We start from the raw sequence: 14321 nt of genomic DNA on the forward strand, positions 1-14321 counted from the left end.
GCACCAGTATTGAATTATGTCGTTCTTTAATTTGTCAATGTGATATGTGAAAAATACTCTATTATGTTTATTTGTACTTCTTGTTTACTGTTGAACCCTTTCTCCTTTATGCCTATTTCATCAATTTGCCTTTTTTCCGTGAAATTCTGCTATCTGACCTTTATGTTTTTATTGGGAAGTCAAAGTAATTTTCCTACTGATTTTCAGGGCTTTTATTTGATATTTTTTCAATTCTTTGCAACTATTTTCTTCAGCTTTTTGAAATTGTAATAATTATTTTGAAGTATATTATATGTAACCTCTAATGTATTTCCTTTACTTTTCTGTATTCTTAGTTTTACCTTTAATTATCTTGTCCATATACACTATTTTTTACTATAAAAGGTATGAAATAAAGCTCTAACTTGAATAATCTGTAAAACCATAAATTTTCTCAGCAATTTATTGACTTCCTTTACAATTACTTGGTGATTTTTTTTCATCATACATTAAGTTTGGGTGTGTGTACATATAGATATGTCTGTGTACTATTACTCTATTTCTAAACTATACATCTGCTTTTCTAAACTATCTGTCAGCATTATTATGCAAATAAAATGTTGGCTTAATTTTTGTAATTTTCTTGCACAATTACTTCTTAGCCCTCTTTGCCATCATTATTATAATTTTAAATTATATATTTTTACCTATATTCCTCTAGGTTGTAATAGCATATTTTAAATTATAACTATCAGTGATATAAACCAAAAAATTATTAAGATTTTGATAAAATTGCAATTTAAATAAGAAAGAATTTGCTGTTTGAAATATGCTTTCTTTCTACTCATAAACGTAGCATATCTGTGCATTTATTCAAGTTTCTCCTTAGATTTTCCAGTTTTCCTTCTATATGTCCTATACATATCTTTCTGGTCTTTGCTTATGTTTTAAGTTGAAATGTATGTGTTTTGAGTTGCATGCATTTGAAATTAAAATTGGCAAGTGTATCATCATAGCCAGTAACATTAAGATCTTTACTATGTCTAAATTGGCTTCACCTACTCATATCTGAGGATTAAGCCTTTGGAAAGAGAGTTTTTATAACTTTTCTGATGTATTCATTATACTGACCAGTAGCATTTTCATTAATGGCTTCAGATTAATCTAATGAAAATTTCTTTGGCACTAAGCAGAATTTTGACTACAACTAGGGTATTATCATAGCCTGATAGTTGTTAGGCCTTGTTATGGGACTGAAAGAAATAGCAGCCTATTTCAAAACATTTTGTGCACAAAAAATTAACACTCCAAGATTTTTAAAAGATTCTGTGTTTATTTTATCTGATTATAAAAGTAATACAGGCTCCATTTAGAACATATTTTAAATGACAACATACACAAATATTACACCAGATAATAATGAGTGCTTAATTATTATTAACACATTGTGTTAAATTCTGTATACGTTTCCCTTCCTAGTTGAGATCATGCTATATATCAATTTGGTTTTCTGCTTTTTAAATTTAATATTGACAAACCTTTCAGTGTCACCATATTGTCTTTTTAATGACTATTTTAATGCTTACATATTTTATTTGTATATTAATATGCTGGCATTTGCTTAAACTTCTTGTTATATTTTTAGGTTTTATTTTCGTATTGCTCATCCTCATATGTTCCTCATGATAATAAGTAATTTCAGTAAGCATCAATTTATAAATATTGGCACAGGTCTTCTCTTTCACTCTGTTTTCACCAGTACTGCGTAATGCGGTACCCTGAGAAATAATTCAAGCAAGAATAGAAAATAATAGAAATGTTTCAAGTAAGAATAGAAAATTTCAAGTAAGAATAGAAAGGAATAGAAAAATACTTCTATTCAAGTAAGAATAGAAAAGAAATAGGGAGGTAGGTGGTCCATCATTTCAGTAAGTCATGTTTTTATTCCCCTAGAAGTTTTGATTATTTTTCAGCCCTATCTTATGTTTAAAAGTGCTTTGATAGCTATATATTGTGTGTGTTCATAATAAGAGGATTACATGTGTATTAGTCAGCAGTTACAATTTTTAAAAGTAATTATTTTCAGTACCGTAACTCAAGATATATAAGTTGTTGATTAATAGATATTCTTAGTTCTGTTTTAATGAAGAGATAACTATTATAACTATTATTGGTCATGAACGTAATAATTTCTTCTATCTAAAATCCATATTATTATTTAGATTGGGGGGAGATTTATTCTCTAAATTACAAATTCTCTTAAGTTTTCTTTATGAAATTCTGTACTTTCTTATAGAATTAATCCTATGTCTCTACTCCCTCCTCTTCACTCCCCTGTCAAACACTTGAGTTTTCTTTCACAGCTTTCTATTCTTGTTCCTATCTTAACGAAAAGAGCAAACTTCAAAGTCAAACAAAACAATCAAAATTTATCACTTTCTAGCTGTGTTACTGTGAGCAATTTATTTAGCCTTTCTGAGCTTTAGGGTCCTCATTTTTTAAAATAGAAATATTTATCTCCCAGGCTTAACAGACAAGGAAGTTTTATATATAATGAGTACTTAAACTGCTGCCTTAGTTGACTCTCAATAAATGTTACTCTCTTTTATTCCTTTCTGTAGAACCCTACCTGTTACTCTGGAGTTTCTGTCTTAATAATCTCAAGTTCCAATCATGACATCTTAGTTAATTAGATTTAAATTTTAGATATTTATTCATAATGTATTATATGATATTTCATGTAAATCAAGTAATGTAATATAAAGTATTACATTAAAGTAATGTAAAGTATTACATTGCTTCAGAAACTCTTAAACACTATATAATGTAAAATAGTGTTATTTCTCAAGTAACTTATTTTATTAGCAATGTACTGGGTATTTCCCTTATCTAACTTAAATTTTTAAGTGAATTGATAAAGCCAAAAGCAAATGGACACACAGAAAAAGATGTGGAGGCAAATCATCTCACATCACTGGTAAATATAGATTGCTGTAAATTTCTAGGTATGTTTTAAACCCTCCTCAGGTGAGCAGTGACTTTTTCATAATTGAAATTTATCTTTTGAAATTATTTCTGTTGAGGATTTAATAACCAATTGTGTGTGTATACGTATATATGTAAAATTAGATTCTATTTTTATATAGATTTAGGGCTATATAAATCTATATACAAAGGGCTATATTAGGACAACTGTTATTCATATTTTATTCTTGGTAGGTTGTTTTTCAGTTTTCAATAACTGTCTATTTTGTCTACATACTTAAAGCTTAGTATTACAAAATTGAGTTCATCAGCTTTTTCTACAAACCTATTATTTGTCCTTCGGTGGTCTCTTTTTCAGTCCTGTTGGCAGAGCCACAAGTTAATGTCAGCTTTGACTCGTCCTTCTCTCTTTACTTCTCCACATTCACCAAACACTGTATAATCTAGCTCTTATTAAAAATTCCCAAGTCCATCATGTTATTTTTGCTGCTGCTGCTGCAACTGCTGCCACCACCATGGCTGTTCAGGCTCATAGTGATTTTCATCTAGAGTTTATCACAGCCTCTTTAAAAAAGGTTTTTCCTTTAGTCTTGATTTGCTCCAGTTCTTCTTTAGATGTTAGAATATTCCTTCAAAATGCAAATCTGGTCATGTTAGAGACTTGGTAAGTTCATTCACTTAGCAGTTTTTTGTTCTGTTAAGATGAATACACAATTGTCTAATAAGTTCATATCTGTACATCATGATGTCATCTGCCTTTAGACAGTGAAATTATGGCTTCCTTTAAAGAACTTAAAATGAGTTTAAAATAGCTATAGCTAGTATATTTTTAGGTTGGTTTAAATCTTATTATTTATTTTACAGTTCTGAAGTTTCTTGACCATAATTTAGCCAAAAAGTTAGATCTTAATTGGTTCAAGCTATTTATTGATGGTCTGAGATTTAGTTATTTTAATTTGATAAAATGTACAGTAATGTAGTTTAAAGACAATGACTGGATATTCTAATTGGATGTAAATATTCAGTCACATAATTAAGGCTAGTGTATATTCATGTGTATAGGTGAAAATATATAAATTATTTATATGGAAAAGATTTTATAAAAAGAAACCTTACTTGTTATTTCTCCTGCAACTTTTTTTTCCTAATCGCTTGGGAGTTCAGATGACTTTTATGGTTACGTAAGACTGTCTGCTTCTTAATTAGTATCTATTACAATGGAGTTGAGAGAGGCACCAAGCTACTAAAGGAATAAGTAGTTCGATTTGTAGGTAGGAAAATGAAATTTTTCTGCCATCAGTGTGTTTTTGCAGAAAGAAAAGAAAACTGATTTACATACTAATAGGTACTAATTGATCTGCTTATTAGTATTAATTTATTAATTGATTTATTTTTTATTATATCGACATTCTCTTTGAAGATATGGTAACTTCTATAATCCTTTTCAACTGATGACATCTACTTTTTTATTTCTTCATTAGGTTTTCGAAAAATAAGTTTAGATGACCTTCGGAAGGCATATATTGTCAAGGATGTTCAGCAGTACATTCTTCATCGTTTAGATCAAGAAGAAGCTTTGCGACAACACCTCACAAAAGAAACTGCAGAGATGTTAAATCAACTGCACATTAAAAGCAGCGGATGCTTTCTTTACCTAGAACGAGTTTTAGATGGAGTTGTAGAAAATTTTATTATGTTAAGAGAAATTCGTGACATCCCAGGAACTCTAAATGGTTTATATCTCTGGCTGTGCCAAAGACTTTTTGTAAGGAAACAATTTGCAAAGGTTCAGCCTATTTTGAATGTGATTCTTGCAGCCTGCCGACCTTTGACCATAACGGAATTATATCATGCAGTATGGACCAAAAACATGTCGTTAACTTTGGAAGATTTTCAACGCAAGTTAGATGTCCTCTCCAAACTTCTTGTTGATGGACTAGGAAATACAAAAATACTGTTTCATTATAGTTTTGCAGAGTGGCTTCTGGATGTAAAACACTGTACTCAGAAGTATTTATGTAATGCAGCAGAAGGACACAGAATGTTGGCTATGAGTTATACCTGTCAAGCCAAGAATTTAACACCATTGGAAGCACAAGAATTTGCATTGCACTTAATTAACTCAAACTTACAATTAGAGACAGCGGAGTTAGCTCTGTGGATGATATGGAATGGTACACCTGTCAGAGATTCCCTTTCTACTTTAATACCCAAGGAACAAGAAGTGCTACAGCTGTTGGTTAAAGCTGGGGCTCATGTCAACAGTGAAGATGATCGCACATCATGCATAGTTAGACAAGCCTTAGAAAGAGAGGATTCCATTCGGACATTATTAGATAATGGAGCTTCAGTAAATCAGTGTGATTCAAATGGGAGAACATTATTGGCTAATGCTGCATATAGTGGCAGTCTTGATGTAGTCAATTTACTTGTCTCTAGGGGAGCAGATTTAGAGATAGAAGATGCTCATGGACATACACCACTCACCCTAGCAGCTAGACAAGGACATACCAAGGTGGTTAATTGTTTGATTGGGTGTGGAGCAAATATTAATCACACTGATCAAGATGGTTGGACAGCATTAAGATCTGCTGCTTGGGGTGGCCATACTGAGGTAGTTTCTGCACTACTTTATGCTGGCGTAAAAGTGGATTGTGCAGATGCTGATAGCCGAACAGCTTTGAGAGCAGCAGCATGGGGAGGACACGAGGATATTGTACTGAATTTGCTACAACATGGCGCTGAAGTGAACAAAGCTGATAATGAAGGTAGAACTGCTTTGATAGCAGCAGCATACATGGGACATAGAGAGATTGTGGAACACCTACTGGACCATGGAGCAGAAGTAAATCATGAGGATGTTGATGGCAGGACTGCACTCTCTGTAGCTGCACTTTGTGTGCCTGCAAGTAAAGGGCACGCATCAGTTGTTAGCCTTTTAATTGATCGAGGTGCTGAAGTGGATCATTGTGATAAAGATGGCATGACTCCACTGCTGGTAGCTGCCTATGAAGGACATGTTGATGTGGTTGACCTGCTTCTAGAAGGGGGAGCAGATGTAGATCACACAGATAACAATGGTCGTACACCCCTCTTAGCAGCAGCTTCTATGGGTCATGCATCAGTTGTAAATACACTTTTGTTTTGGGGTGCAGCTGTGGATAGTATTGATAGTGAAGGTAGGACAGTCCTCAGTATAGCTTCAGCACAAGGAAATGTTGAGGTGGTACGTACTCTACTGGATAGAGGGTTAGATGAAAATCACAGAGATGATGCTGGATGGACACCTTTGCACATGGCAGCTTTTGAAGGGCACAGATTAATATGTGAAGCACTTATTGAACAAGGTGCTAGAACAAATGAGATTGACAATGATGGACGAATCCCTTTCATATTAGCTTCACAAGAGGGTCATTATGATTGTGTTCAAATATTACTGGAAAACAAATCCAACATCGATCAAAGAGGTTATGATGGAAGAAATGCACTGCGGGTTGCTGCATTAGAAGGGCACAGGGACATTGTTGAATTGCTTTTTAGCCATGGAGCTGATGTTAACTGCAAAGATGCTGATGGTCGGCCCACACTTTATATCTTGGCCTTAGAAAATCAGCTTACAATGGCCGAATATTTTTTAGAAAATGGTGCAAACGTAGAAGCAAGTGATGCTGAAGGAAGGACAGCACTTCATGTGTCTTGTTGGCAAGGCCATATGGAAATGGTGCAGGTCCTGATAGCATACCATGCTGACGTCAATGCTGCAGACAATGAAAAGCGCTCTGCTTTGCAGTCTGCAGCCTGGCAGGGCCATGTAAAAGTGGTTCAGCTTCTGATTGAGCATGGTGCTGTAGTTGACCATACATGTAACCAAGGTGCAACTGCACTCTGTATTGCAGCCCAGGAAGGGCACATTGATGCTGTGCAGGTCTTATTAGAGCATGGTGCTGATCCAAACCATGCTGATCAATTTGGACGCACTGCTATGCGTGTTGCAGCCAAAAATGGACATTCTCAGATAATTAAATTATTAGAAAAATACGGTGCATCTAGTTTGAATGGCTGTTCACCATCTCCTGTTCACACAATGGAGCAAAAACCTCTACAGTCAGTGTCTTCAAAAATGCAGTCATTAACAATTAAATCAAATAGCTCTGGTAGTACTGGTGGAGGGGATATGCAGCCTTCGTTACGTGGTTTACCTAATGGGCCAGCTCATGCTTTTAGTTCTCCTTCAGAATCTCCAGATTCTACAGTTGACCGGCAGAAGTCATCACTGTCAAATAATTCCCTGAAAAGCTCAAAAAATTCATCTTTGAGAACTACTTCATCTACAGCAACGGCTCAAACAGTGCCAATTGATAGCTTTCATAACTTGTCATTTACAGAACAAATTCAGCAGCATTCATTGCCACGCAGTAGAAGTCGACAGTCAATTGTTTCCCCATCTTCCACAACACAGTCCTTAGGACAGAGTCATAATTCACCAAGCAGTGAATTTGAGTGGAGTCAAGTAAAGCCCAGTTTGAAGTCAACTAAAGCAAATAAAGGGGGGAAATCAGAAAATTCTGCCAAGTCGGGATCAGCTGGGAAAAAAGCGAAACAAAGTAATTCTTCACAGCCAAAGGTTTTAGAATATGAAATGACTCAGTTCGATAGAAGAGGACCTATAGCCAAATCCGGGACTGCTGCACCACCTAAACAAATGCCAGCAGAATCTCAATGCAAAATTATGATACCTTCAGCTCAGCAGGAAATTGGTCGATCTCAACAGCAGTTTCTTATTCACCAACAAAGTGGGGAACAGAAGAAGAGAAATGGAATAATGACAAATCCAAATTATCATCTTCAGAGCAACCAGGTTTTTCTTGGTAGGGTTTCAGTCCCACGAACAATGCAAGATAGAGGGCATCAGGAAGTGTTGGAGGGATACCCTTCCTCAGAGACAGAATTAAGCCTTAAACAAGCTCTGAAGCTTCAGATTGAAGGTTCTGACCCTAGCTTCAACTATAAAAAGGAAACACCATTATAAAAGGTAATATTTTGTCAACATAAAGAGTAAAAAACAAAAGTATAGTTCCCTCTACTTGGAATGCTCTTTTCCCTGATCACAAGGCCAATTCCCTCAGTTAATCTCTACTCAGATGTCATCTGGGCCAGACCTGCCTCATCACCCCTTTACATCAGAATTCTGCCTCTAGCACTCCTTTCCCCCTTGCCTGCATTATGTTATCCAAAGCACTTACTATTTAAAATACTTCAGATGTTTTCTTTATTATTTTTCTCCTCTGAACTAAAAATACAGCCTTTGTGAGGGTAGGGTTTTCTGTCTGTTCACTACTGTATTTCATGTACTTGGCATAGTGCTTGGACCTATGGTAGTTTCCCAGTAAAAATTTGTTGAATAAGTGAATGAACTAATGAATGAATTAATATACTACTTATGGATCCCAGATTAAGAATTCTTTCCTATTCAGTTATGTCCTCCTTTTAAAAGAATTTTGATGGTGTCAGAGGGAGGGGCTATTTCAAACTCATCTTTTTGGTTTGAATGCAATAATGTCTGTAGCACATAGTAGATAGTAAATATTAATTTCAATCCTTTTCACTCAGAAAGAAGTCAAAAACTTAGTAGAAGGTAGTTTTTATGATGACCGATCTCTTGAGACTCTTCCAAGTAATGTTTTCACACATAAGGCATAGACGTGAAAAATGATAAATGGATGTTTTTGCAATATTGGTATTTAGGGCACTTTATACCTAGATAAATTAGTCATATTTGTTAAATAAAAATATTTTTTTCTCCTCCCCGTGACAAAGGATACTTCATTAATAATATAGGGGATGTTAGTGGGAAAATAGGTATGTAAGTTTTATATTTTAGATACTTTTTCAGAAGCACATTTCCTATATTGGAGATAAATCTGAAGATGTTATTAGGGGTCTTTGCTAGCTTACACTGCAGCTATATTTATCCCACTTTGCTTAATGATTTTTCTTCCTCTAACAAAATTATATATACTCTTTCCTTTTTGCTGCTTCTGTCTTTGTAAATATATTTTAGGGATATAATAGGTGAAACACTATTACAGATAAATTCCTCATATCGTCTAATAATAAACAGCCTTCAATGTGAATCTAGGGGTGACCAGTCAAATGTCATTCAAAAATAATTTGAATAAAGTAGTTAATTCAGTCCCCAAATGCAATTCATTTTTAAAATAATTAGTTCTGATGGTGCACCCTTTCAACTCTCATGATATCTGTTTTAAAGGCAAAGTATAAATACATATTAAAAATGAAACACCAGAATTAAGGTAAACATTTTGTGGAATTTAAAAAGTGGCTTATAAGTTAAATAATAGTTAAGTCTGCTTTGTGCTTTGCATGGTAAATATATAGATAAAGACATATAGAGGTAAATGTATTATATAAAGTTTTAAAATGATACGTAGCTACATAATACAATGTAGAAATTAATTTTTTTTTAACTTTTGCATTAGTTTCCTATTCTGTGAAACAGAAGACATTGTGATGGAGTGGTTCTTCAGCTACTGGATGGAAACATATGCCTGTTAATTTGCTGAAAAAACAAACAAAATGAAGAATGTGATCTCTGCAGTACAGTTACCTTAATTACTGTAATGTGCCTAAATAGTAAGGCTGCCTTCTCAATGTAACCCTCTGTGCTTAAAAAAATTTAATTTTATGTGCTTTGTATTCACTACACAGGAATAAGCACTTTTTAAAAATGCAGATACATGCTGCAGTTCCCTGATAAAAGCTGAAAAGAAAATTTGAGTATTTTAAGTTAAGATTTGATAAAAAAATGTGCATGTGCCATAATCAAATATATATGAAAAGGCAGTGTTCCTTGTATTTATTTTTTTTTCTTTTTGTGGCAAAAGAAACTTAAACATACTGTGTCAGTCACATTGCATTGTAGTGTATGGCCTGTTTCTTGTATCTTTAAAGATGTTGCTCAATAAAACAAATCTTGCAACTGTTCTATGTTCACTACACCTTCAGCATTGGATAAAAATCAGTTTCTATACATTGAAATGAAAAAATGATTTCTTGGCAGTTTAAAAAAATATTTTATAGTAGTTTAGGGAGCTGCTTTAAGTAGTTTAAATCTGGATTTTCCCAGTAGAATTCTTCTCATCTCTGGCTAAACATGTCAGAACAAACAACCAACCAGTCTGTAGGCAGAATAAAGTCCTATTTCATCCGCTGGGATACAATTTCACCTTCCATTCACTTTGTCATTCCACCTCTAAGAAGACAGACTATCATTCCTGAGGCATGAAAATTCTCAGGGACAAAGCCATGCCTCAGTCACATGTGTGTGCAGAGAGAAATGCACCTATCTAAGGGTAGATTTTTGATCCCTGAATAATTCATTGACTAAACTGACCTCTTCCTCCTGGCTAAATAAATTAATTTTGCTGGCTTCTCTCTCAGCGGTTTCTATTTTGTAAATTGCTGCATGACCAAAATAGCCCCACTCAAAATAAATTGAATTAATTTTAATGGTTTGGTTGGATGAATATAAAATGTGCTGTCCTTCACAGATGACACCACTCACCTGTCAATCATAGCACATGTGTACTTTTTATTGTTACTTAATAGTGATAGATTTGCACTATTCTATCCTCATACTCTTTCCTGTTTTCTTCTTTGTACAATTGCATGCAGGAGGGCTGGATGCCAGGGTTAAGAGAGAAATTCATGACAAGGAAGGTAAAATTGGTTCAAATGAGCATGTGACCCACAGCCTTAGTCTCCTTACTCTTAAATCAGTGGAGCTGTAGCTTAGATGGGTCGTTTATATGTCTGGAAAAGTTGTCATAACAGTTTAGAAGCCAAAGTTGTGGATTTGATCTTAGAATGGGCCTGTTAGTCTTATAGAACCCAGAAATTCTGTTCTTTTCATATACTGTTGATAAGGAGGAATGAGGAAAGAGAATCTGGAGATTCAGCACAAAACCATTGCTACTTCTAGAACAAAATCTTTAGAATATGTCCTAATAACAAAGGTCAGTAATGTCATCTTCATATATGAAGGACACATGTGATACATTGTTCGTGGAAATAGAAATGTGTAATTATGATAAATGTTTCACTTGAATCTTATTGTAAGGCTTTTCTTGCTTTTATTTTTTAAAGTCAGCAAAACTCATTTTGTCTGTCATCTATAAGTCATAGTAAGGACTACGAGATAAGTTGATAAGTTCAATTGATATTAAGGTGACATGGCAATATTAGTAACTCAGATGTGAATGTTTCAAGTATTGAATTCTTGTCCCTATGGGACATTTATTAAATACACTTAATAGGACTCTTGCAAAGTAGCCTTAAAAGTGTTAATGAGTCTATTAATAAATATGAACACATACTATTATTAGAACCAACTTTACTCATATCTCAAATACAGTACATTTACATTACTGTAGAGGATGAAGCTCTAATTTCTATTACATGTATTTTTCTTTAGAACGAGAACCCTGAAAGCTGCCAGTTTTCTATTAACTTTGAATTATTGAAATTGTATTTATTTAATTTTATTGTTTTTACAAAATTGCACCTTGTGTCCAAAGGGCGAAGATATGGCATTGCATAAGGGATTTATGTTTTTCAAAGAGCTAACTGTTTTCATATCCGTACTATATACACTTGAAGCAGTTAGTAGGAAGAGAACCTATTGGAAAAATATGATTTTCAAAAGTAAGTATTCCTCGGGATGTTTTTATATAAATTATGTTTTGGAATAGAACATAAATGACTTTGAGTTAGGATAAGGATGGTAAGATGGGTGCTGGAGATGCTCTGCCTTGCTTATTTGTTTCTGTGGGGGATTTAATACTATAAATGAAAATGGCTTCTGCTCCATTAAAAAGTAAACATTGTCCTCCAAATATAAAACTCCTTAATAGATATTTTTGAAATTAAAATCTTTAAATTTTATAAATCAGTTGTTGCCACTACACAACTATGATGGCATGTGCTTACAACATTTTTATAACATTCCGTCTGTGTCTATTCCCTAAATATCATGAGTTTATAGTAAGGAAAGTGATAAAAATACAGTAATGAAATAAAAATCTGAATGTTTCTAAGAAAGGTTTTGGAAGGAAAAATGACCTGAAATCGGTGCGTACTGCAAAGTACAGCCAATAATTTTTGTTCTTTGTCTTCACCCCCACCCTCACTGGAATTCTCACCAAAAATTTGATACTTAAAAAACAGAAGTAAATACTTTTCTCAATATTGTTTTGGCTATGCAAATATTTGTTTTGCTTAATGTCCTCCATTTACACTTCTCAGCAAATGTAGTTGCAAACAAATGCTTTTTATTTTTCCCTTGGTTTGAGGTATGTAAATAGCCTAAAATGTACATTGAATTTCACATTGTAAAAGTTTTATTTTATCCCTTGTATGATATTACTCAAAAAATCCCTATGTATATGAAAGTGCATAATAAATATATTTGCTTTACAGAGAAGATCTTGTTTTAATTTTGTCCTTGAACCAGTAGAACATGCATGATATGCATATAGTATAAACAACTGTTAGTTGTTTTAAGTTATTATCTTAAATAAATCCTGAGCAAATGAATTTGGAAACATTTTGCAAAGCAGAAAGTGAAATACAACACTGTCCAAAGGAAGGTAGAAAAACAGAAAGATTTAATGTTTATGTCTTCCTAAGCCTTTTTAAGGACTTAATGTTCTTTCTCCCCCCCGTGACTGATTATATACTGTATCACACCATGTCAGGTTTTGTGCCTCTGAGAATTGCAGTAATCCAATAAATTTTGTATATGTGTGCTCCTTGATCATCAGAATATTATGGCCATCTTATGGTGGATATTTTGGGAGTTTATTGCAAACATGGTCATTCATTTTCTAAATAAAATTTGTGTGTTTCTTCACTCAGTAAACTTGCGTCACTTCTTCATGACCTCTTTCCCCACCAGAACACAGCATACACATGCTGTGTGTATACACAAACACAAATGGCTTTTTGAATCTGTGGGTTCCACGTCCCTGGATGCAACCAATCTCAGATAAAATATTAGGAAAAAAAAATTCTAAAGTTCTGAAAAACAAATTTGCTATGTGCCAAGTACTACCTGAGTCCACCTGAATGAAGTGATGTGTAGGCATTGTATTAGGTATTGTAAGTAATCTAGAGATGATTTAAAGTATACAGAGCATATGTGTAGGTCATATATAAATGCTGTGCCATTTCATATAAGGGACAGGAGTGTCTGAGGATTTTGGTATCCAAGAGGAGTCCTGGAAACAATCTCCCTATGTTTACTAATGAACGACTATCCTATTACTCCAAAGAGAGGTTTCTAAAAAGGCCAACAAGGTATCTTCTGTAATTTCATGAAAATTGTAGTGTTCTGCAGTTATATTTTTTATAAATTTGTTGAATTAATATAAATCTTATTCTAAAAAATTAATAATATAACAATGTGTTTAAATACAAATGTATGGTATACATAGAAGAATTTAAAAACAGACCAGTAGCTAAATGAACTTACATGGAGTTTTCTAGCTAATGGTCCAAGGAAATACACTGTGAGAACTTGGTGATAATTAATGTTTTCGCTCCTTTGCCCTAGCAGTTGGAAGGATTACAACTACAGTCGTCCCACTGTATCCTGGGTGGATTGGTTCTAGGATCCCAGGTGGGTACTAAAATCTTTGTATGCTCAAGTCCCACAGTTGGCCTCCTGTATTTACAGATTCTGCATCTCTCCAATATTGTATTTTCCATCCGTGATTGGGAGAATCTGTAGATGCAGAATCTGCAGATAGGAAGGGCTGAATGTAGTAGTGATGAGATACACCCTGAGGATTATGTTGTAGAATTTCTGGGAAAAATTCATTTATTGTGCAAATATTTGTGCTAATCTTATTTTCAAGATATAGCCTCTGCTTACCAGTCTTGCTGTTATAGTAAAATTATAATTAGCCAATTTTAAAATAAAATTATTTGAAATTTACTGCATGTTTACACTTCTACTCTTAAATTCACACCATTATTACCACACTGGCAAAATTTAGCTAAGTTCTGAGGGCTGTATTCTTAGAAGAATATATTTGTAATGCTTAGAAGAGCCCTGTGTGCCTATATTTTTTACTCATTACTGTTCTATATGTGTGAACACTGATAATGGTATATCCTGATAGAATTGATGTTACATTTTAATGGGTATGTCTGTTACTCCCATTTCATTTGTAAACTTACACTGAACTCTAACATGGATATTTAGGAAAATACACAAATCCTAAGTTGCTATGCTATAAATTTTTACAAATTGAACAAACCTATTTATCACCTGG

The 14321-nt window shown here is 33.8% G+C and overlaps 1 protein-coding gene across 1 annotated transcript in view; it reads left to right on the forward strand.

Moving 5' to 3' along the window:
* ANKRD50 (ankyrin repeat domain 50) overlaps positions 1-12904 on the forward strand; it is a 49145-nt gene extending 36241 nt beyond the window's left edge. Inside the window, exons 4-5 of the mRNA XM_012507631.2 lie at positions 4446-7996; positions 9465-12904. Coding sequence (XP_012363085.1) covers positions 4446-7993 — 3548 coding nt within the window. The 3' untranslated portion in view covers positions 7994-7996; positions 9465-12904. The remainder of the gene's footprint in view (positions 1-4445; positions 7997-9464) is intronic.
* The last annotated feature ends 1417 nt before the right edge of the window (positions 12905-14321 follow it).

Source organism: Nomascus leucogenys, chromosome 7b (genome assembly GCF_006542625.1).
Source record: "Nomascus leucogenys isolate Asia chromosome 7b, Asia_NLE_v1, whole genome shotgun sequence".
Classification (NCBI taxonomy): domain Eukaryota; kingdom Metazoa; phylum Chordata; class Mammalia; order Primates; family Hylobatidae; genus Nomascus; species Nomascus leucogenys.